Source organism: Lepus europaeus, chromosome 7 (genome assembly GCF_033115175.1).
Source record: "Lepus europaeus isolate LE1 chromosome 7, mLepTim1.pri, whole genome shotgun sequence".
In the NCBI taxonomy this organism is placed as follows: domain Eukaryota; kingdom Metazoa; phylum Chordata; class Mammalia; order Lagomorpha; family Leporidae; genus Lepus; species Lepus europaeus.
Window position 1 is genome coordinate 59,553,444 of NC_084833.1, and position 24,478 is coordinate 59,577,921.

Below are 24,478 nucleotides of genomic sequence, written 5' to 3' on the forward strand. Positions count from 1 at the left end.
TTATCTCATTTACATTTACCCAATATACATTTACCAATTACACCTAGATAACTTAAGATGTTGATATTATATAGTACTTTTATCTGAATTAAGGACAAAATTACATTTGCATGAAATTTTATTCTTTTTGCAAAACTCTAGCTGGAAATCACTGATATAAACCAGAGATTGCAAAATCCATATTAGGGTTGATTACCCACTGTTATTTTTCATCCAGGACTGTAAAAACCAACCCACAAAATTTGGCAAATTACAAGGCAATTTTTAAGACAGTGATCTTTCTAGATTCAAAAGAAAGAAATTTTTGAATATACATTTAATGAGTGTCTCATTAGACTGAGCAGAGCCCACGTACAGTGGAAGAGACGGAGAGACTTCGGAGACAAGGGAATAAAGGAGACAGACAGGCAGGACAGGGAAATGAACTTACCTCCCAGGATTATGGGTTCAGACAGTACATCAGAAAGTGGCCACAAAACAGGAACAGAAACCAGTTATATCCAGGAAAGGTTAATAAGTCTTTCTTTAACCATACCAGAGTCTACTGTCCTAATGTTTCAGGTAGGAGAAAGAGACAAGAATAACAGTAATGGGGGCCGGCACTGTGTAGTGGTGGGTAAAGCCACCACCTGGGTGCCAGTTCAGGTCCTGGCTGCTCCACTTCCGATCCAGCTCTCTGCTATGGCCTGGGAAGGCAGTAGAAGATGTCCCGAGTCCATGGGCCCCTGCAACTGCATGGGTGACCTGGAAGAAGCTCCTCACTCCTGGCTTTGGACTGGCACAGCTCTGACCATTGCGGCCAATTGGGAAGTAAACCAGCAAATGGAAAACCTCTCTCTTTCTTTCTCTCTCTCTCTCTCTCTCTCTCTCTCTCTCTCTCTCTCTGCCTCTCCTTCTTTCTCTGTGGAACTCTGATTTTCAAATAAATAAATAAATCTTTAAAAAAAAAAGAATAACAGTAGCTACAAATAGCACAACGACAGAAAACAAATTATATCCAGGAAAGACCTTTCTTTAATGAGACCAGAGTATCCCATTCTAATGCCGTTGTGCTCAATTGGAGTGGAGACTGTACTGGTGTCCCATCAAACCTCCAGTACCCAGAAGGCAATACCAGAAAATAGCAGTCAACTTAGTAGAGGACCTAAGGCTAATTGTTCTGTGAAGAGGTCAAGCCGAGCCTTCCAGGTCAGTGAATCAGGAACAGAGTCCTGGAGCATCCACTTTGGCCAGAGCACCAACCTGCAAAGATTGGAATGAGATCTTCCTGAGCGTGGTCTCAATATCTCGCTGTGCCTCCCAAATGTAGTGTCTGAGCAAGTGCAAACAGAGGAGCGCCACGCATTGATAAAATTTGATGGTCCTTTATTGCTGGCAGTGGAGAGTGGGCTCATGCCCTAAAGAACTCTCAATGACAAAGCTCAAAGCAGCAGGGTTTATAAAGGCAATAACCACAAGAAGTAGAGGAAGACTACATGGTTGCTATGATGAGAGGGAATACATGATTACTAGCATTAAGCTGACCTAAGGCATATACAAAACTAATATTAAATGCAATCTTGACAATAGACAAATTAAAATCTTAACATTAATCCAGGTGTAGCCTATCTGTTTGAAGCTTGAGCAATCATTCTAGGAAGTTTCTATGCTCTGCCAAGTGGCATGCAGTGTACTGTTATGGTATGAGTACTGTTACTGTCTGAGTTTTAGATCATAGTTTCAAACCAGAGTCTCACGGTGTGTGTGGGGGGGGATTATGCTTTCTCAAGATGGAGTCTCAGGTGCTCTAAAATGGAGCACCTGTTGTCAAGGTGTTACTTCAATTCCACATTTCCAATAGCAATGTCCTGGAATTTCTTTGTCTTAGTGCATTTTGTGCTGCCATAACATAATATCATAGAATTGGTCATTTACTCCTAATAGAAATGTATTACCACACATCAGTGGTAGACCAGAAGTCCGAGATCAGGGGCTGCATCTGGTGAGGATCTTCTTGCAGCATCAGAGCGTTTTCAGACGTGATATGATTAAGGGATAGTGGCAGAGGAGGCTTATGTCATCCTGTACATGCACCCCACTGCTATAATCATCACATTAACCCATTCAAGGGGACAGAGTGCTCTTGACCTTATCACCGCCTAAATGCCTCACCTTGCAGCGAGGTTGCATTGAGATGTAAGATTGTAACACAGTAACTTCGGGGAACACATTCAAACCATAGCACACATCTTCTCAAATCCTTGCTGCTTTCTTTTTGTTACATGTTAAAGTCATTTTAGGGGTATAGTGATATAGTACTGTGATTTTGCCTAACAGCTAATAACATTGAATATCTTTTCATGTATTTGTTGTCTATGAAATGCCTATTCAAGCTTTCTGCCCTTTTAAAATGATAAGAGAAGTAGTATAAAGGGAAAAGCAAAACTCCAGGAGTAAGTCTATCCTATCATTAATCATATCAAATGTAAATAGATGAAGCTCTTCATTAAGAAAAAAAAAGGAAGCAGACAATGAAAGAACACTAATTCTTACTGCCACTATTCAAATATTGTCTGGAAGCTCTAGTAAAGCAAGAAGGGAAGAAAATAACATGTGTATCTGCTTGTCATTTCCTTGGATTCCTTGAGACAAATAGCTTGTGTTACCTTGAGATGAAGCTTTCTGCTTTATACTCAAGCATTTCAAATATAATTTCCACCTCTTTTATTCTGAAGCTTGACTTGTGGCCAACGATTTCTAATACTAACTAAAAAGTTGCCATGGTATCCCCCTTTCTTAATTTTCATCATTTGCAAATACTGGGGTGTGTAATGGGTAAAAATGAGGAGAAAATAACATAAGTGAGTGTCTAGTGTATGTTAATTGTCTTTAAACTCCAGCCTAAGTACCTTGTACAAGCCCTGCCTGAGCTCCTTATTCTTGAGTGCATACACCATGGGATTGAGGGCAGGGGGAATGACATTGTGTAGCACGTTGAGTAGGACTGGGACAAGGGGAACTGTCATTGTTGCGCTATGAGTGATGGAAATGACAATGATGACAGTGTAAAAGAAAAAGATTAGGATGAGATGAGAAGTGCAGGTACTTAAGGCCTTAAATGCAGCTTCTACTGAGTTCAGCTTTAACACAGAGCGAAGGATCAAAGCATATGATAAAATAATCAAACCCAGGTCACCTCCCATGAGGGTCCAAGCAAGCAGGAGCTGGTAGATACTCTTGACTGTCCTATCATCATCACAGGATAAACTAGTCACTCCAAGATTAGAACACAGACAGTGCTCGATTTGATTTCTGGAGCAATATTTTCTCTGAGCAGCAAACACAGGTATTGGAATGGTTGTCACACTGTTTCTGAGTGCCATGAGCACATTAGCTTTGATGACAAAAGATTCAGTAATTATTGATGGGTACCGCAGTGGTAGACAAATGGCTACATATCTATCTATGGCCATGCACACAAAAATGCCTGACTCCATGGCCACAAAACAGTGGATGGCATACATCTGAGCAAAGCACTCAGGCAGACTGATGGTTTTGGCATTAAACCAGAGGATGGCCAAAATCTTAGGCATGATGGTGGTAGCCAGGCCCATGTCCACCACAGCCAGGATGCCCAGGAAATGGTACATAGGCTGGTGCAGTGCTGCCTCTTTGTTAATGATGGTCAGGATGAGGATGTTGGCACTGAGAGCTAAGAGGTAGAGCAGAGCCAAGGGCAGGGAGAGCCAGTGCTGCCAGCTGTGAATGCCTGGGAATCCCATCAGGATGAACTCAGAGACCTGGAATTTAGAGCTGTTGGAAACTCTGAGATTCTGGAACATTCTTCCCTAAGAGAAAAAATGTTCAGTTAGTATTAATTTTTGGCTTTAAAATAAGTTTATCTGTGGGAGTGATAAAGGTAGTTTCTAAACTACCTTTAACTAAACTTTAATTTAGGTTAACTCATTAACTATGGCAAACATACCATTATGGGATATCAGTAATAAGGGAAGTTGAGTGTGGTTTTCAGATTGCAACTAATGTACCATACACTATATTAACTCTAGGAGAAGCAGGGTGTGGGGCATATAGGAACTCTTTGTCCTACTTCTTTTTGTTTTGTAAGTATAAAAATCTTAAGAAATGAAAAGTTTAAAAATATATAAAAGCAAAAATAGAAAAGATAGCTAGACATTATGTACTTTAAAAAGTATAGATTTATGAGTTACAATATGATGTTTCAACTCATGTATACATTTTGTAATATCCAATCAGGGTAAATATATCTATATCATCAAACATTTAATATTCTTTTATGGTAAAAACTTTTAAAATCCTTTCTTTTACTTTTCTTCTTTTCAGATAAGATTTACAATATATTTCTATTATCTATATTCACTCTACTGTGACTAGAATGCTAAAGCATCTTTCCTTTATCTAATTTGGTACCCATTGAACATCATTTTCATCCCTCCCTCTTTAAATTCCCCCCATTCTCTCTTCACCACTACTATTGTCTTAACTTCTATAAGATCAGTTTTTTTCAGACTCTTCGTCATGGTACTATTCTTACTTATCTCTGTGGGAGTACTGGAAAAGGAATCAATCGCCCAGGATCCCAGCAACAAGGGGGAATTCAGTATCTTTGAATTCTCATTTTGTCATTTACATTTTTGACATATTTACATCTTTACAAATGGCTCATTCTCTTTGTTAAATAAATTATTTATCCCTAAAACTCCATAATCAGGCCAAATTATTTTCACCTCTCTGAACAGGAATAGAGCTTCAAGGGAAAACAGGAACTTTTTTGTGATGTTCCAGGTAGTATTCATGGAAGTAGGATGAGATGAAAATATTCTGATATCACCACTTGGGATCTTAAGTTTAATTTTTTTAATGGATTAACTTTTAGACACCTAATGCATAGACTAAGTGCTAGGGATTTTTGTGCATGCGTAGTCTAAAATGCTTTTATTTAAAATTTTTAACAGGGATATATAAATTGAGCATATTTATGGGATAACATTTGAAAGAAATCTTGTAATTCATCAAAACAAGGATGAAATTAGAGGTCATTATGTTAAATGCATGAGTACTTTGTAGGGAATAGATTGTATTATAAAATACTCATGATACTAATGAGTATGCTTAGGAATTCCATGGAGCTGGAGAATTACGATTTTTAATATAGCCAGCTAGATATGGGGCTTGGAAAATCTTATGAAGAACCCTAAAGATCCAACATATATAATAAAACACTATGAAAAATAATGAATATGACTCCAAAGAAAATTGGTGCTGATACTTTACTATAATTTAATATTATATATTAGGGTATAAAGGTTATGGAAAATCTAACATTAAATTCTATGAAATTTTCAATACTCAGGTTAATTAGCTTGAAGTGCAGTCATTAAGCATTCAACATAGAGGCTAATATCACAGCTTTTATGAGATATCCCCAAATTTCTGCAAAAGATAAAAATAACCCTGGCTCTTGCCCCTACCATGTACTTACTGTTTGGGTACTGTATGCGACTCGTGTTATGTAAATTAACCTCAGTATGTTCAGAGCTTGTTTACACTGCTGCAGATGGATTCTAGGATTTTATGGCCAATGCAGAAACTCAGGGGCCTACTGAAGTAAAAGAAAAGCAAATTCCCTAGAGCTATAAATCCCAAGTCATTCTAAAAGCAGTCAAACTCAAGGGATGAATGCAATTAAGGGAAAGTACTGATCACATCATGTAGCTATGATGTTAATTTGGGTTTGATGGATCTATATTTATTTATTTATTTTTATTTATTTATTCTAGAAAATGTGTTTCTTTTGTTTTCAGTGCAGGACTTTTTTTTAAATTTGGGACATGCTCAATCGGACTTGCCCCAAATGGTGGAGTTAGAAACGTGCCAGGTGATTCCAATACAATCCCATCAAGGTGGCATGTACCAAGGCCATCTCACTAGTCCAAGTGATCATCTTCAGTTCACAATTGATCACTCTGATAGGTCTAAGAGTCAAAGGGATCACACAAACAAGGCTAGTGTCTACTAATACTAACTGATAGAATAAAAAAGGGAGAGAACGATCCAACATGGGAAGCGGGATACACAGCAGACTCATAGAATGGCAGATGTCCTAAATAGCACTCTGGCCTCAGAATCAGCCCTTAAGGCATTCGGATCTGGCTGAAGAGCCCATGAGAGTATTTTAGGCATGGAAAGCCAAGACACTCTGGAAAAAAAAAAAAAAAAACCCTAACTGAAAGATCTCAGCGAGTGAGATCCCAGTGGAAAGAATGGGGCCATCAAAGAAGGAGGTACCTTTCTCTGAAGGGAGGAGAGAACTTCCACTTTGACTATGACCCTATAGGAATAAGATCAAAATCAGCGAACCCTAAAGGCCTCCATGGCCTTGACAACTCATGACTAGAGCCTAGGGAGATTACTGACGCCATAAACAAGAGTGTCAAATTGTTAAGTCAACAACAGGAATCACTGTGTCCTTACATCTCATGTGGGATCTGTCCTTAATGTGTTGTCTAATGTGAAGTGATGCTATAACTAGTACTAAAACACTTTGTGTTTCTGTGTGGGTGCAAACTGAGGAAATCTTTACTTAGTATATACAGAATCGATCTTCTGTATATAAAGATAATTGGAAATGAAAAAAAAAAACAAAAACCTGGTGTTAAATTTTAAATTGCATAGAAAATCAATTAAGTTTTAAAAAGTATCATGTAGGATCTCTGTCTTTAATGTGCTGTACACTGTTATTTAATGCTATAACTAGTACTCCAACAGTATTTTTTCACTTTGCGTTGCTATGTGGGGCAAACTGTTGAAATCTTTACTTAATATATACTAAACTGATCTTCTGTATATAAAGATAATAGAAAATGAATCTTGATGTGAATGGAAGGGGAGAGGGAGTGGGAAAGGGAAGGGTTGCGGGTGGGAGGGAAGTTATGAGGGGGGAAACCATTGTAATCCATAAGCTGTACTTTGGAAATTTATATTCATTAAATAAAAGTTAAAAAAAAAACTTCAATTTACAATCTAAAAAAAAAATAAAGTGATTTTATTTACTACAAAGGGACACTATGAGAAACAGTGACTTGATCCGCCCTTCTCCTGACTGTTGATGTGCAATTTAATACTTTATTCCATTTAGTATTGGTTTTTTTTGTTCTAGTTAATACTATTGGTTGAACTCTGTAATTAACACACAATTTTTCTTAGGTGTTTAAATTTAACCGAAAAGTGATCCCTGTTAAATATAAGAATGGGAAAAAGAGAGGGAGGAGATATACCATTTGGGACATGCTCAATCGGACTTGCCCCAAATGGTAGAGTTAGAAATGTGCCAGGGGATTCCAATACAATCCCATCAAGGTGGTATGTACCAAGGCCATCACGCTAGTCCAAGTGATCATCTTCAGTTCACAATTGATCACTCTGATAGGTCTAAGAGTCAAAGGGATCACACAAACAAAACTAGTGTCTGCCAATAGTAACTGATAGAATAAAAAAGGGAGAGAATGATCCAACATGGGAAGCGGGATGCACATTAGACTCCTAGAATGGCAGATGTCCTAAACAGCACTCTGGCCTCAGAATCAGCCCTTAAGGCATTTGGATCCAGCTAAAAAGTCCAAGAGAGTATTTTAGGCATGGAAAGCCAAGACACTCTGGCAAAAAAAAAAAAAAAGAAAAAGCAAACAAACTAAATGAAAGATCTCTTGCGAGTGAGATCCCAGTAGATAGAACGGGTCATCAAAGAAGGAGGTACCTTTCTCTGAAGGGAAGAGAAAACTTCCACTTTGACTATGACCTTGTCTAAATAAGATCAGAGTCGGTGAACTCAAAAGGCCTCCATAGCCTTGGCAACTCATGACAAGAGCCTAGGGAGATTACTGACACCATAAACAAGAGTGTCAAATTGTTAAATCAACAACAGGAGTCACTGTGCACTTACTCCTCATGTAGGATCTCTGTCCTTAATGTGTTGTACAATGTGAATTAATGCTATAACTAGTACTGAAACAGTATTTACACTTTATGTTCTGTGTGGGTGCAAACTTTTGAAATCTTTACTTAATATATACTAAATTGATCTGTATATAAAGAGAATTGAAAATGAATCTTGATGTGAATGGATTGGGAGAGGGAGCAGGAGATGGGAGGGGTGTAGGTGGGAGGGAAATTATGGGAGGGAAAAGCCATTGTAATCTATAAACTATACTTTGGTAATTTATATTTACTAAATAAAAGTTAAAAAAAAAGGTAGAGTTATTGGGGGGGGGGGGTCTTCCATCTGCTGGTTCACTTCCCAAATATCCACAACAGCCAGGTCTGCTCCAGGAGCCAGGAGCTTCTTCTGGTCTCCCAGGTGGGTTCTTGGGCCCAAGCACTTGGGTCTCCTCTACTGCTTTCCCAGGCCATTAGCAAGGAACTGAATCAGAAGTAGAGCATCTGGGATTTTAATTGACACCCATATGGGATGATAGTGGCTTAATATGCTATGCCACAAGGCTGGCCCCATATCTAGATTTATTAAGCATAGGCATAAAAAGATTTTAAAAGATTTCTCTTCAAAGAAACTTTTGGAAAGACTTTTTAAAGGAAAACTAGAATATAAAACCATTTTGTGTATTTTTAAATTTTGTTAATCCAGAAATTTCAGAGGGATTTTTCACTCACCTTTTGTTTCTAGGATTTGTCCACATATCAGAAATGAAAAGCTCTCTGTAGGGTTGGTAAATTCCAAAGATCAAATAATAATGAGTTAGTTTGAGAAGCCACCAAAGGCAACTTGGCATTCTTGACTTCTGATTTATTTTAATTAGGTAGTTTGAACTCCATTACATGAAGAAAAGGGAAGACGAGGTTCTTAACTGGTGTTATCATAAAAGAAAAAAACTCTTATCTTGCTGCGAGATTTAATTTGGAAGTTCCCCTGTGCCACACGAAAACTGCCTCATCCTCCTGTCCTGCTACCCCATTCCTGCTCATACGGTGATTCTGAGTGCTTGGAATGCACTTGGCTTCCCACTGTGTCTCTTTGGAAGTCGGCTGCTCACCATCTCAAATTTTACATCTTCTGGATCTTTTCTCTTATTCATCTTATGTAGCTCTTTTCTTCCATACGCCATTTTATTCAATCAGATTTTCATGTTCTATTATATCATGTATAAATAATATGTCTTTTACCATCAATGAATAATAATTTTTTCAAACTTCACAACCCTTTTTTTGATTTTTATTTATTTTTTTCAGTCAAGATCTTAAATTCATTTTAAAATTTGCTGAGGGATTTAATTCGGAAATGAAGAAGTTAAACATGGATAAAGTTCAATAAATATTGATTAATTTTTGTGAGTCATAAAATATATTTTATACGTGAGTGAAGCTACTCACAAATCAGAAAGGAAATCCAGAGTTTTTAAACAGCATGTTTTGCATTGTTCAAAAACATACATTAGCTGTCATTAGTAAAGCACCAAGCATCTTCCAGACACTCAAGACACAGATTCCAGTAAGGCAAACTCTTGTGTATTTTACAACTACAAAGACTGGTGAAGACAAGGAGGAAAACATTCAAAATTTAGTAGTATTAGAGAATTGGTTTGGTGAGCATTGTTGAAATTGTGCTCAGATAAAGAAGACTTTACTTTTACCCATCAAAGTCCTCAATTAATTAATTTCTGTGTATTTTATAACATTTATCCTTCAAATTTGCAGTCCTTATGTTTACTATGTTGAGCTTGACTGTGTGACTTGGTTTGGTCAATCAGAAGTAACAAAGTTGATATAAGGATAAGCTTGCAAAAGTGCATGCACTTTTCCTCTTCTCTTGGAACCTAGTCAATGATATTATAAAGAAGCAGCTCGGGCTTTCCACTGAGGATGCAAAGTCAGCTATAGCAAAGTGCGTTATACTCCAACAGTGGTGGTTCTACTCTAACCAACTCAAGTTAACTAGTCAATTGACTACTCACTGACAAACCCCTAATGAGTTCAGCAAGATAATTTTTATCTAGATTAACAGAGCTGCCAGCTGATTCCAATTCATGAATCAAATACATACTCATGATATGCCACTGAAATCTTGTACCTTTTTGGCAAGAAAAATTATGACTGCAAAATATAACTTAATTCTTCACAGAAAACATCACCTTCTTTTGTATCCAGAGACCTTAATACTGCAGTTCCTATCATGCCTCTGTTCACTTTTTTAAGAACTTTGGATTTTCTTTTATGCTTATTATGCCTGATGTTTTGTTTTGCATAGTCATTTTATTTATTTGTTCTAAACCCTCACATTGTGGTTACAAAATACACAACATAAAATTCACTATCTTGACCAATTTAAGTGCACACTTCAGTAGTAAGTATATTCACAGTGTTGTGTGCCACATGTCTGAAACTTTTTCATTTTGTAAAATGGAGACTTTAGACGACAAACCTAAATTTCTTCCACCACCATCCCTGAAAACAGCATTGCACCTGACAAGTGCTCTTCTACTTTTTGTTTCTATGAAGTTAGCTACTTTATATGTCTTATAGACATGGAACCCATGGGTGGTATGTGGCATTGAGATTCTTGCTTCCCAGACGGGAGTGCTGTAGTTCAAGTTCCAGCTGTGCTCTTGATTCCAGATTCCTGTGAGTATACACTCAGGGAGGCAGCAGGTGATGCATCAAGCAGTTGGGTTCCTGATTGAGGACCTTGACTGAGGTCTTGACAATGGGGAAATTTGGGGGGGTAAACACACAGATGTGAACTCTCTGCCTCTTTCAATATGTCTGCTTCTTTTTATCTCTGCCACTCAAATAATAAAAATAAATAAAATCATAGAATATTTGCCTTTTTGTAACTGTTATTTCACAATCCAGATGGAATATACCCTTTACTGGGTCCCTTTTTACTCATCTTACCTGATCTACACTTTTACTAACTTGATAATTTCCTCAATATAGTCATTTATTTACTCAACAAATATGTCTTTAATGTTGTGTCTGTGTTTGTGTGTGTGTAAGTTTAATGTATGTGCACATACATACATCATGTCTTTTGGTGGATGTTATAGTTGCTATGCTGCACAAGAAAAGAAATGTTTCTGCCCTCAGGATTTTATATTTTGGTGGGCTAGAAAATCATGAATAACATAAATAACAAGCATGAATAAAGACAGGGGTACAGAATTTCACAACAGGAAGAGAACACACATTTATTAGCCAATTCACACAATGTGTACACGTAAATCAAATACACACTGACTTAAAGAAAGTCTCATTCTCTCCTCAAAATTAACATCAACAAATCATTTTATTTGACTATAATAGAATAAAATTACATATTAATAATATAAGAACAGTTATGTCAGAATTTAAGATATAGGCTACCAAGTAACTTGAGGGGGAAAAAAGCAATACATACAAAATAAACTATAATTAAAGAATTACATTACTAAAATTTGAGTGGCATATCTAAAATACATGTCAAAATTATTTGTCGTACTTCTTTGAACTTTAAAACTCAATCAAAAGAATAATATGAATTCGTAAAGTAAAGCAAACATTTTAGAGAAATCAGACAAAAACAAGTGAATGAACTTAAAAAAGACACAATATAAGACAAGGGCAAAAATTAGTGTAATGGGACTGGGAAAATTAAACATGAAATATTAGTGAAAACAAAACCTAAGTTTTTGAAAATATGAATATAGATATACTTCTGGTAAGTTGATTAAGGAAGGGGCCAATGTGGCTCCGCAGCAGGATAAGCTGCTGGCTGTAATGCTGGCATCCCATAGGAGCCTCAGTTCAAGTCCCAGGAATTCCACTTCAATTCAGCCCTCTGTCAATGATACTGGAAAAGCAACAGAACATAGCGCAAGAGTTTGTGTCCCTGCACCCATGTGAGAGACACAGATGAAGCTTCTATCTCTAGTTTTGGATGGTCTAGCCATTTGGGAAGTGAACTAGAGGATGCTCTTTCTCTCTGTTTCTACATCTCTCTCTCTCTCTCTTCCTCTCTCTCTCTCTCTATCTCTCTACATCTCTATCTCTCTCTCATGCTGCCTTTCAAATAAATAAGTAAATCTTTTTAAAGAAATTTTTAAAAATGAGAAATAAAGTAAAAATATACCAAATTTTGAACATGTCCCAAAAGCTCCCTTCAAGAAATAAACAGAACTAAACAAGAAATTTTAAGTTCAAATTAAAATGCTCTATGCTATAAACAATGTATGCTGACAAATATGGCAAGAAAATAACACAAAAGTACTAGAAAAATAAAGTTAACATACACAAATCCCTACAGTCCTTGCTTTTTAAATTTTGTTATTAAAAACAGCATGGATCACATTCAACTAAGACTACTTAGAATCTATCCCATTAATTTCAAGAGCAAGGAAAAGGTAAGTAATGTCTCCATATAATACTGATGTTTGTAAAGAGTGTTTGTCAAAGATGGTGACAATCAGGAAATGATTAGTGTTTCTGAAGGAACAAAAAATCTATTTCAAGACAGTGGGAATAAATGAATCGCATTCAGTGTTCCTGGGGAGTAGTGTTAGTGAGAACAGGAAATGATCCATCTGACTTAACTGTAAAGGCACTGGTGAAATTTAAGAAGCATTTCCAGGTGATGAGTGGGAAAGACAACTTCATGAAAAGTAATTTTGTGCATATAAATTGGAGAAAACGAGTGTTGGACAATTTGTTTGCCTTTAATGTGAATAGAAAAGGGGTTGGAATACAGCGAGTATCTACAGTTTGAGGAATAGGATGACTATTTTACATGATTTTAAAATGAAAATAGTAAAGCAAAACTTGATATAATTAAGTTGAAATTCATGAGTACACATAAACTAAATTAGGAGGAAAATACATATTCCTGTCAGTTGAAAACAGAGGGCTTAAATAATTGAATTCACTACATAGTCCCATAAAATTGACAATACTTACGTGATATAGACATCAAATGATGGTTTTTTTCTATTTATTTGTAAGAACTTTAAAAAAAGATAATGTAGGGTTAATTCCATGAGATGCATTCTCAAACATTTACTATTCTTTTTAAAATACGATTTCTTTCTCTTTCTCTTCAAACTATGTTTTTGAAGGCCATTTTTTAACAGAACTGCTTATCTTACTGGTCTGGTAGCATTTTGTTTAGGTAGCATTTTACTAGGAGGAAAGTGTTCAGATGACTAATCCATGTCCAAATTAAAAATCCAGATGCTGAATCCTCATGCTTGTGATCTCATAGATAAGCTTAGCTTCTTCATCAAGAAGACAGCGTGCATTTAAGTGTGAGTTGGCTTAGCAATTATGATACTACCTGTGATTCTGGTGCTGTACATTGGAGTGCCTGGGCTCAAGTCCCATCTCAATTTCTAATCCAGCTTCCTGCTAATGTACCCCCTAAGTGCCACTCTTGGAGACCCAGATGAATTCCCAGATCCTGGCTTCAGTTTGGCCCAGCCCTCACTGTTGTAGGCATTTGGAAAGTGAAGTGGTAGATGGGATATCTCTGTCTTTCTCTGTATCTCAACTTTTTAAAAGATTCATTTATTTATTTGAAAGCTACAGAGAGAGAAAGAGAGCGAGAGCAAGAGAGAGAGAGAGAGAGAGACAGAGAGAAAGAGATATCTTCTATCCACTGGTTCACTCCCCAGATGGCCACAACCAAGTAGAAGCCAGGATACAGAGGTTTCATCCTATACTCCCATGTGGGCGTAAGGGTCCAAACACTTGGACCATCTTCTGCTGCTTTCCTCAGGACATTATCAGGGAGCTGGATCAGAAGTGGAGTAGCTGGATTTGAACCAGCACCCATATGGGATGCCAGCATTGCAGGCAGCAAGTTAATTTTCTATGCCGCAATGCTGGCTCATGTTTCTCTGTCTTTCAAGTAAATAAAATTTTTTAAAGATTTATTTTGTTTATTTGAATGACAGCGTTATATAGAGAGATAGAGACAGAGAGAGAGGTCTTCCATCTGCTGGTTTTTTCCCCAGATGGCCACAACAGCAAGAGCTGTGCAAAACCGAAGCCAGGAACCAGGAGCTTCCTCTGGGTCTCCCATGTGAGTGCAGGAGCCCAAGGACTTGGGCCATCTTATGCTGCTTTCCCAGGTCATAGCACAGAGCTGGATTGGAAGAGGAGCAGCCAGAACTAGAATTGGCACCCACATGGGATGCAGCTCCTCAGAACAGGGCTTTAACCCACAGTGCAGGCCTTTCAAATAAATAAAATTAAACTTAAAAACGAGAGAGTATGATGAAAATAGAAGAAATTTGGCAATGATAGCACATATTTTCTATAGGGAAGTAACAATTTTCAAACTGGACATTCCCATCACTATGAAAACAGACGAATTAGCATCTGGATTTATTTCTTTTGATAATTGATTTCACGTCCTCTGAGTTTGCTCATGGAAATTATGATGAAGAATAAGAACAGTTGTTCACAAGTTTGAGAAAAGGAAAAGCTCGTAGGGAGGGCATGCAAGTGATCCTGTCATTAGAAAGACATTTAATGGGAATGCAGCACTCAACTCAAACAGGACTCCTAGAAACTCATCATTAGATCTTATTAAACAGCTGACAAAAATACCTTTCTTCCTCTTCTTCTCCCCTGGATGCACTTCCCCTTCTTTCATTTCCCATCTCTTCCTTTTCTTCTCCTTTCTTGACAAACGTCCTTTTCATATGTTATAGGATTTGATATCCTTAGAATCTGAAAAAATCTTTATGATACAATCTCTTATCTGCTTGGTTTTAACCCCGTAGACAATAGGGTTCATAGTGGGAGGCAGGAGCAAGTAAAGATTGGCCACAATGATGTGGCAAGAAGGAGGGATTGTGTGGCTCCCGAAGCGGTTAAAAAAGAAACAGAAGAAGGCCGGACTGTAGGAGAACACAATGGCACAGATGTGGGCAGTGCAGGTGCTGAAGGCCTTCTGCCGAGCATCTGCCGAGGAAAGGCTGACCACTGCCCGCAGGATCATGGTGTAGGAGACTGCAATGCACAGGATGTCAAAGCCCCCAATCAGGAGGGCAACCATCAGCCCATAGATCACATTGATCTTGATGTTACCACAGGATAACTTGGCTACTGATAGCTGGTCACAATATGTATGGTGTATTATGTTGCCTCTGCAATAGGGTAGCTGCTTGGTGATGAAGATCAAGGGAATGATGAGCAGGACTGCTCTAAGCAAAGTAGCAAGCCCAACTTTGACAATGACAGGATTGGTGAGGATGGTTGAGTAGCGCAGAGGGTAGCAGATGGCCACATAGCGATCCAGGGCCATAAGCATGAGCACCCCAGACTCCATGCCTGTGAAGGTGTGGGTGAAGAACATCTGGACCAGGCAGTCATTAAATCCAATTTCCTTGAGATGAAACCAGAAGATGCAGAGGGCTTTAGGGATTGTACTGGAACACATGACAAGATCAGTAAGGGAAAGCATAGCCAAGAAGTAATACATAGGCTTGTGCAGGGAGTCCTCATAGCAAATGAGGTAGAGCAGTCCACAATTCCCAACGATAGCCACAACATACATGGAGCAAAACGGGAAGGAAATCCAGACATGCATGTCCTCCAGTCCTGGGATCCCATTAAGAGTGAATGAGCTTGGGGTAAGGTCTGTTTGATTCAGCATCAGTGAGATTAGGGTGGCAAAATCTTTGATAAGCTCTTGTGATTTTACTTTTTTGTTTCTTTTTGGTTCTTCACACTACGAGATTAGAAAACATAGAAAAATAAAAAATTTCAATTGTGATGTCTCTATTCCCTCCTCTTTCTTTTCTCTGTTAAATAGTATGCAATAATATCAAACAATTAAATTTAAATTTCCAGCTAACGTTTACTTAAATGTAATTGAAACCAAACACGACTGTTTAATTCATTCAACTTAAACCTATTTGGCAGCTGCTATGTGTCAGGTTCTATCAATCCATGGCATCTACATTATCTTTAAGGAAAAATACAGACGCAATCCTCATGAAGACTTAGTCAAGTGTAACTATTGTTTTTTGTTTTGTTTGTTTTGTTTGACAGGCAGAGTGGACAGTGAGAGAGAGAGACAGAGAGAAAGCTCTTCCTTTACCGTTGGTTCACCCTTCAATGGCCGCTGCGGCCGGCACACCACGCTGATCTGAAGCCAGGAGCCAGGTGCTTCTCCTGGTCTCCCATGTGGGTGCAGGGCCCAAGGACTTGGGCCATCCTCCACTGCCTTCCCGGGCCACAGAAGAGAGCTGGACTGGAAGAGGAGCAACCGGGACAGAATCAGGTGCTCCGACCGGGACTAGAACCTGGTGTGCTGGTGCAGTAGGCAGAGGATAAGCCTATTGAGCCATGTTGCTGGCCATATCCATTCTTATTTACCATCTCTTTTTCTTTGAAATAATTGTTGTTTTAATTATTTGGTGTTGGTTCATTCTTTTAATTTAGGTATTATCCCTTTTTGCTAAGTAACCAGGTATCACAGTTGCATTTTTTCTTCAGTCAATATTTTATATTATTTATTTTCACTTAGTTTTTGATGTAGAGATCTCAAAATTTCTTTAACTCTATGAGAACTGTAAAACATTTTTATGACAGTTAGACACGATCAATTCTTGTCCTTTCCCACCCATCTAGGTCTTATAGGGAAGTATTTGCCCTCTTGCCTCTCTGAATTAGAGTACTTCCCCGTTTTTCTAAATAGTTCTCACCTAAGAAACCTCCTCTCCTCTATTATATGTGATAGTACTATCAGTGTATCTGAATATATATATATATATTTTTTTCATTGTGCATGGAAGACATGTTTTGGGAAAGGGTATATGTCTGAATATAGTTTTTTTTTTATCATTTTGATGGTTTTAGAATTCTAATTACATATTATTTTTCACACAATGTTAAAAGCGTTTCTCTAAATGTTACTTGGAAAACATAAAAATCACCACTACAAGAAATAAAACTATAAATATCTACTTCATAAATCACAAGAAAGCAAAACTTCTAGTATGCTCATTATAAATTGTGGAAAACAATAGAAACAATGCATAGACTTGAGAAATAAATTATAACTTTGTCGTGATTCACAGTGATTTTTTTTAAAAACCACAAAGTGTGTGTTGAAGTAACAAAGAGGTATATAAAAATGATAATCATACTGGAGTATACTAAAAGATTTTCTGGGCAAAAGAAAACATGCTAACACAGCAAACACATATCAAACTTAGGAGAACCTATTAATTAGAAAGAAAAGCAAGAAAATATTGGGCCAGGATCATTTCTCTGAAACAGTTTTCAAGAGGTTTTATGTAGTGCAATTTAAACTAATAGATCAAATTGTTTCATTTTTAGATTTGGTAAAATTTCTTCACAGCAAGTATCAGGAAACAATGAAATAATTCTCTTCCTCACTTTGTTCAAACACAGAAGTTTTAGAAACAGGACAATTATGGAAACTGTATAGCAGCTTATTAGTTGATGCTCAATTTTATCTTTAGCATCAGTGGTTGGCCCTAAGTGAATAATCACAAGGCTAATAAAAGCCTTGAAGATTTGCATTGTGGAATAATCTCATGGGCTTAAACCATGAGTTGTGTATCTCTGAGTGCCAACATTGTCACCAAGTATTTTTTGTCAGGCTCGTAAATGTGCTTGATAAGTGTGCATAAAATGTATTTTTCACACAACTTTTATAGATATTTATAAGAAATAAAATCTATAATAATTTATACAAGTACATGTATATGTCCATCACACACACCTATATATACATGTTGCTGTCTATATAGAGATAATTCAAAAAGTTCATGGAGAATGGAATTTAAGTAAAATGGGCATTTCTCATGAACTTTTGATGCCTTTTTGTACACAAATGCACACACTGCATGCATACATACATATATATATATAAATATATATATAAAATATAATTGATTACCAAGGTAATAAGTAGAACTTTTAAATTTATTTTGATATTTTGCCAGTATATACCAAATTTTCATACCCATTTTTCTTCAATACATTCAAATAGTTAGCTCTTTATGTAGCCATTTATACAACAGAAACAAATAGGGAAATTAGGGAAAACATAGATATTCCTTGATTAAAAATAGAAAATAAATTCATGAGATTTCATGTAATATATTCTGAAGAATATCTTCCTAACATAAGATAGATATTGTATTTGGATACCTTGTGATTTATCAATCTAGCTTTTATTATTAAAACTGATTTTATTATTATACACAGTAATGGTCAAGGCATTAAAAATGGTCAGTAGAGAGTACACAATTACACTTAAGTAATACAGTATTAATCACAAAGTAAATTAGAATTTTTCCCAAAACGAGTTTAAAAGTATTTCACTACATCATAATGGAATTGTTCTTGTAAGGAAAAAGTGTATCATGCTTTGGTTGAGGAAAACTCTATTAAAATGGTAGCATTAACATGAGAATTTCATAATCTGTACAGTATAACTTAATAACATCTGTAGTCTCTCATCATTCCCAAATATGCTGGTTAGTACATTTGTTCCCTCACTGGACTATTCTTAATGTTTAAGCTTCTCTTCCCATGACAGTGGGCTCCTCAACTAGGGGCTGCTATCTAAAATTGATGAGACATAGGGACAACGGTTTTCAGAAATGAACAAAGAAAACTGTACTCTCGTTCTGATGAATCCTGGGAGGATCAGTAAGATGCATCGGTGTTCTTACTATAGTCAAAGACTATTCCCTACAAATCATCCACTTCTCCCTTCTTCATGGGAATAATTTAGACCTGACTTCTATCACAACAGAATGCATAATTCCTGTTTGGTTAAGAAAATAACATGGATATTTGGAATCATCAGAAAATGTTATAGAATTTGTTTTAAAAAAAAACATTCTGCAAATGAATCAAATTTCTCAACAATTTGGCCTTCAGACGTTGTTAATGTAGTTGAATGTGTATTTCTCAGACTATCATAAACAATTCATGCACATTCAAAGCTTTTCTATACTTAAAATTTCCTATCACTAGACCCCCACCCCTTTGTGTGCACTTCAATACCTACTTTCTGGACAGCAAAACACTGAGCTGAAAGCAACGTGGTCCAGGTATTCATCTTCATTAAAAGAATCGAGTGGTATATGTACATGCATGATGCTCAGCTTAGGGACATCTTGATAATTGTACTATCGTACCAAGCCCTTAAAGGAAAAATATGTGTTGTATACCCCAGGGGTCTATTTCAGGCGTTAGAAATGCAGGTCCTGGTGTGGGAAAGCAGCTTATCCCCATGGCAGGAGGGCAGGGTGCAGGCTCTCCATTCTTAGACAATCTTATGTCAAGTGGTGCATAAATAAGGCTGCATCTTCATATGTGCGTATCCATCTCTGGGTGCTTATGTGTCACACTGCATAAGTTGGAAGGAGATGAGAATGTGCACGTCAATTTTAATAAAACTAGTAAATTTAGCATTTATTACAGAGTTGTGTTTGTTGCTTTGTGATGCTCTGTGAGACACAAGTTGAAAACTTAAGTACCGAATGTTTCAAGCACTCACATACATTCATTTATTCTTTTGTTCATAGAATTTTGCATGTATGTATTCAGCTCACATCACTGAGTACTTAGTCCTCTCCAAGGCAAGCTAACAACTATGAAAAAAAGGATCAGATACCATGAGCTCTGGTTTTTCATAAGTTTATATTCAGGTGAGGTTACTGATGGGATATTATGGCAATGTAGAAACTCATGAAAACTTTTGGCTTACTATGCAAACACATGGAATTAGAAATAATTATATGCCTATATAAAGAGAATTGAAAATGAATCTTGATGTGAATGAAAGGGGGGAGGGAGCGGGAGAGGGGAGGGTTGCGGTTCGGAGGGAAGTTATGGGAGGGGGAAGCCATTGTAATCCATAAGCTGTACACTGGAAATTTATATTCATTAAATAAAAGTTAAAAAAAAAAGTGCCTAAAAAAAAAAAGAAAGAAAGAATTATATGCCTAAAGTTTGACTATCTAATGATGGTGGTGAGAATGGCCATATTAAAATGCAACTAATAACTTAACTGAATACTAAATATTTATTTAATGTATAAGAGTAATTCCATATGTTTATTACTTTCCACAGTAACAATTAATTTAGAAAGTTAAATAACACCCTTAAATTCCATAATATAGGTGTAATTTAAGATATATTTCATTTCTGTAATATATACATCATCTGCCTACCTATATCATTTAACAATGTACATAAGATATACATGTTTTGTTCCAAAACCTTAGTGAAACTATATTGAAACATCTATACTATTTTTTTAACTTTTATTTAATGAACATAAATTTTGAAAGTACAGCTTATGGGTTACAGTGGCTTTTTCCGCCCCATAAAATCCCTCCAACCCACAACCCTCCCTTCTCCTGCTCCCTCTCCCATTCCATTCACATCAAGATTCATTTTCAATTATCTTTATATACAGAAGATCAATTTAGCATATGTAAGTAAAGATTTCAAAAGTTTGCACCCACACAGAACATAAAGTGTAAAATACTGTTTGAGTACTAGTTATAGCATTACTTCACATTGTACAACACATTAAGGACAGAGATCCTACATGTTGAGTAAGTGCACAGTGACTCCTGTTGTTGACTTAACAATTTGACACTCTTGTTTATGGCGTCAGTAATCACCCTAGCTCTTGTCATGAGTTGCCAAGGCTATGGAGGCCTCTTGAGTTTGCCGACTCTGATCTCATTTAGATAAGGTCATAGTCAAAGTGGAAGTTCTCTCTTCCCTTCAGAGAAAGGTACCTCCTTCTTTGATGACCCGTTCTTTCTACTGGGATCTCACTCTCAGAGATCTTTCATATAGGTTTGTTTTTTTTTTTCTGCCAGAGTGTCTTGGCTTTCCATGCCTACAATACTCTCATGGGCTCTTCAGCCAGATCCCAATGCCTTAAGGGCTGATTCTGAGGCCAGAGTGCTATTTAGGACATCTGCCATTCTATGAGTCTGCTGTGTATCCCGCTTGCCATGTTGGATCATTCGCTCCCTTTTTGATTCTATCGGTTATTATTTGCAGACACTAATCTTGTTTATGTGATCCCTTTGACTCTTAGTCCTATCATTATGATCAATTGTGACTAGAAATTGATCACTTGGACTAGTGAGATGGTCTTGGTACTTGTCACATTGATGGGATTGAATTGGAAAACCCTATTGAAACTATATTAAAACATGTATATTGTTATTATATTTAAGAAGATTTATTTATTTATTTGATGGGCAGAGTTACAGAGAGGCAGAGACAGAGAGAAGGAGGACTTCCATCGCTGGTTCACTCTCCATATGGCCCCAACAGCCAGAACTGGGCCGATCCAAAGCCAGAAGCCCGGAGCTTCTTCCGGGTCTCCTATGAGGGTGCAGGGCCCCAAGGACTTGGGCCATCTTCTACTGCTTTCCCAGACCATAGCAGAGAGCTGAATCGGAAGTGAAGCTTCCAGGACTTGAACTGATGACCATATGGGTTGCTGCTTCCACAGGCAGTGACTTTACCCACTACCACAGTGCAGGCTCCAATACTACTATTTTCTAATCTAATTTCTTTTACAGAAATTGATATTAATTAATATTAATAGATATGCATGTGGAAAACTATTTGAACTTTAATTTTAACTTTTTATTAAGATGAAAGTCATAGAAGCAACATAAAATGAACCATCTCAGCAATATTAAATTATAAAATTCAGTGAGTTTTATTACATTCACAGTGAAGTACCACTATCACTACTTTCTAATTTCATAATGTTTCTTCAAAAGAAACATTACTTCAAAGGAAACCTCAGACCCATTAAGTCTTCAATTTCTATTCTTTTTTTCCAACCCCTGGTGAACATTAATTTGCTTTCTTTTCTATGAATTTACTTATTCTGGCATTTTATGTAAATAGAATCATACAATATGTACCCTTTTGTGTTGGACTTATTTTGCTCAGCACAATTTTTTTTTTGGCAGTCAGAGTTAGTGAGAGAGAGAGAGAGAGAGAAAACTCTTCCTTCCGTTGGTTCACCCCCAAATGGCAGCTACGGCCGGAGTGCTGCACCAATCTGAAGCCAGGAGCCAGGCTCTTCCTCCTGGTCTCCCATTGCTCACGGAAAAACTAATTTTATACGCCATGGGATTCTGTACCCTTAGAAACTGAAAGGATCCTTACAACACAGTCTCGTATCTGCTTTGTTTTCACGCCATAGACCACAGGATTCATAGTAGGAGGCAGGAGCAGGTAAATATTGGCCACAATGATGTGGCAAGAAGGAGGGATTGTGTGGCTCCCGAAGCGATGGGAAAAGAAGGAGAAGAAGGCTGGACTGTAGGAGAACACAATGGCACAGATGTGGGCAGTGCAGGTGCTGAAGGCCTTCTGCCGAGCATCTGCCGAGGAAAGGCTGACCACTGCCCGCAGGATCATGGTGTAGGAGACTGCAATGCACAGGATGTCAAAGCCCCCAATCAGGAGGGCAACCATCAGCCCATAGATCACATTGATCTTGATGTTACCACAGGATAACTTGGCCACAGACATGTGGTCGCAGTAGGTGTGGGGAATTGTATTGCCTCTGCAGAAGGGCAGGCGCTTGGTGAGGAAGGTGAAGGGAATAATGAGCAGCACTCCTCTTAGGAAGGTGGCGAGTCCAACCTTGGCAATGACAGGATTGGTGAGGATGGTTGAGTAGCGCAGAGGGTAGCAGATGGCCACATAGCGATCCAGGGCCATAAGCATGAGCACCCCAGACTCCATGCCTGTGAAGATGTGGGTGAAGAACATCTGGACCAGGCAGTCATTAAATCCAATTTCCTTGAGATGAAACCAGAAGATGCAGAGGGCTTTAGGGATTGTACTGGAACACATGACAAGATCAGTAAGGGAAAGCATAGCCAAGAAGTAGTACATGGGCCTGTGCAGGGAGTCCTCATAGCGGATGAGGTAGAGCAGTCCACAATTCCCAACGATAGCCACCACATACATGGAGCAAAACGGGAAGGAAATCCAGACATGCATGTCCTCCAGTCCTGGGACTCCATTCAAAACAAATGAAACTGGTGTCAAGACTGTTTTATTCAGGATTACCATGGTCAATCATTTGTGACTTAAAATTTGTGTGGGATTTCCTACAATAAGAAAACACAATAAAAAGTCTAATTAATGGTTGCTGTTTCATGCTTCCCCAGATTTTAAAAATAACAAATACATTTTAATGATCAAATAATCAAGTTTTCTGATTGCTCAGGAATAATTTTATTTGATTGTTTAATTTATGTTTATGACTAATTTACTGCTTCATTTCATGATTTCTTCTTCAGCAACCTAAGTTATCATCACAGACATTTATTCTATATTGATTTTCTAAAAAGATACTCATTCTCACAGGATTATCATTATAATTATTAAGTATAATTGTCACTTTTTTTCTAAAAGTGTTTTTTAGAGTATTTTACTTAGGACACACATCTCACTATGAATGTGATCTTATAGAAGATACCTTTGATTACTTCTCTGATGACCCAATAAACATGATGCAGATTTTTAAATTCTCATTCTTAATCACTGATATTTATTCTTGGTTATGGAGGCATTGTGCAAAGCATTTTGGAAATATGAAATGATTTATTTCTCAATAGGGCTTGAAGTCTCTAAGTGTATGAAGTTTTTGATAGTCTTCTCATTTTAAGGTGTCTCATTCTTGTCCTTCTCTGTGTCTGAGCAATACGCATTCCAGGAACACTTTAAATTTTTTATCATAATAAACTTCTCATCACAATTGGAGATCTGCAAATATTGCTAAGGATGGCAAATTTATCAGCAGTAGCGAATCATTTCTTTTATTGTTTCTATCTATCTCCCTGTTTTACCTTCAATCATTGCCCTCTGGGATTTTTGTTGGTCTTTGGCAAAAGGATAAATGGATAAATACCTAGTTTCATTTTCATTTACCTTACTAGAGTCATTTATAGACTTCTTCAGGATAATTTCTTCATTAACATTTATCACTTAGTAATATCTTGATACCTCCAATGTTTGTTGCTTTCTCATCTGCTCTTCCTGACCTTTTCATTTATATTCTTATAGCGAAGTAATGGAACCCATTTTATTTGGATTTCAGTGGGAAATTGTATAAATGCAAATTTATGCTTGATATTTCCAACCATACCTCAGATTTATCTCTCATCCTAGGGTAATATTAATCAATATGAAATCCCATACTTGCATTTAAACTTCATTTTAAAGTTGAATAGCATTTAGGGTGGAGAAAGAGGCTCTGTTTCTTTCATCAATCTCTATTTGTCATCAACATTTATTGTGTATCTACAAAGTGGCAATATGGAGAACACGACATTTCCTTCTTCAATAAACTCAGAGTTTAATAGACAAATTACATACAAATATCACAGCAAATTTAACAGGAACTGAAATAGATATTTAT

The 24,478-nt window shown here is 37.1% G+C and overlaps 3 protein-coding genes across 3 annotated transcripts; all 3 read right to left on the bottom strand.

Moving 5' to 3' along the window:
* Positions 1-2,858: 2,858 nt before the first annotated feature.
* LOC133763785 (putative olfactory receptor 56B2) lies at positions 2,859-3,821 on the bottom strand. Its single transcript, XM_062197526.1, has one exon. It carries the CDS (start codon positions 3,819-3,821, stop codon positions 2,859-2,861), a length of 963 nt encoding a protein of 320 aa, XP_062053510.1.
* Positions 3,822-14,701: 10,880 nt separating this feature from the next.
* LOC133763787 (olfactory receptor 52N4-like) lies at positions 14,702-19,111 on the bottom strand. The gene is made up of 2 exons (XM_062197527.1): positions 19,061-19,111; positions 14,702-15,736 (listed from the first exon to the last, which is right to left on the bottom strand). The coding sequence occupies exons 1-2, from the start codon at positions 19,109-19,111 to the stop codon at positions 14,702-14,704; spliced, it is 1,086 nt and encodes a 361-aa protein (XP_062053511.1).
* Positions 19,112-22,161: 3,050 nt separating this feature from the next.
* LOC133764485 (olfactory receptor 52N4) lies at positions 22,162-23,127 on the bottom strand. The gene has a single exon (XM_062198161.1). The coding sequence runs from the start codon at positions 23,125-23,127 to the stop codon at positions 22,162-22,164; it is 966 nt and encodes a 321-aa protein (XP_062054145.1).
* Positions 23,128-24,478: the final 1,351 nt, after the last annotated feature.

Coding starts and splice junctions, on each gene's coding strand:
- LOC133763785 (XM_062197526.1), bottom strand. CDS start 3,821: ATGTTCCAGAATCTCAGAGTTTCCAACAGCTCTAAATTCCAGGTCTCT.
- LOC133764485 (XM_062198161.1), bottom strand. CDS start 23,127: ATGGTAATCCTGAATAAAACAGTCTTGACACCAGTTTCATTTGTTTTG.
- LOC133763787 (XM_062197527.1), bottom strand. CDS start 19,111: ATGAATACCTGGACCACGTTGCTTTCAGCTCAGTGTTTTGCTGTCCAG. Junction 15,737..19,060: donor AGTGTTTTGCTGTCCAGAAA/GTAGGTATTGAA, acceptor CTAATCTCGTAG/TGTGAAGAACCAAAAAGAAA.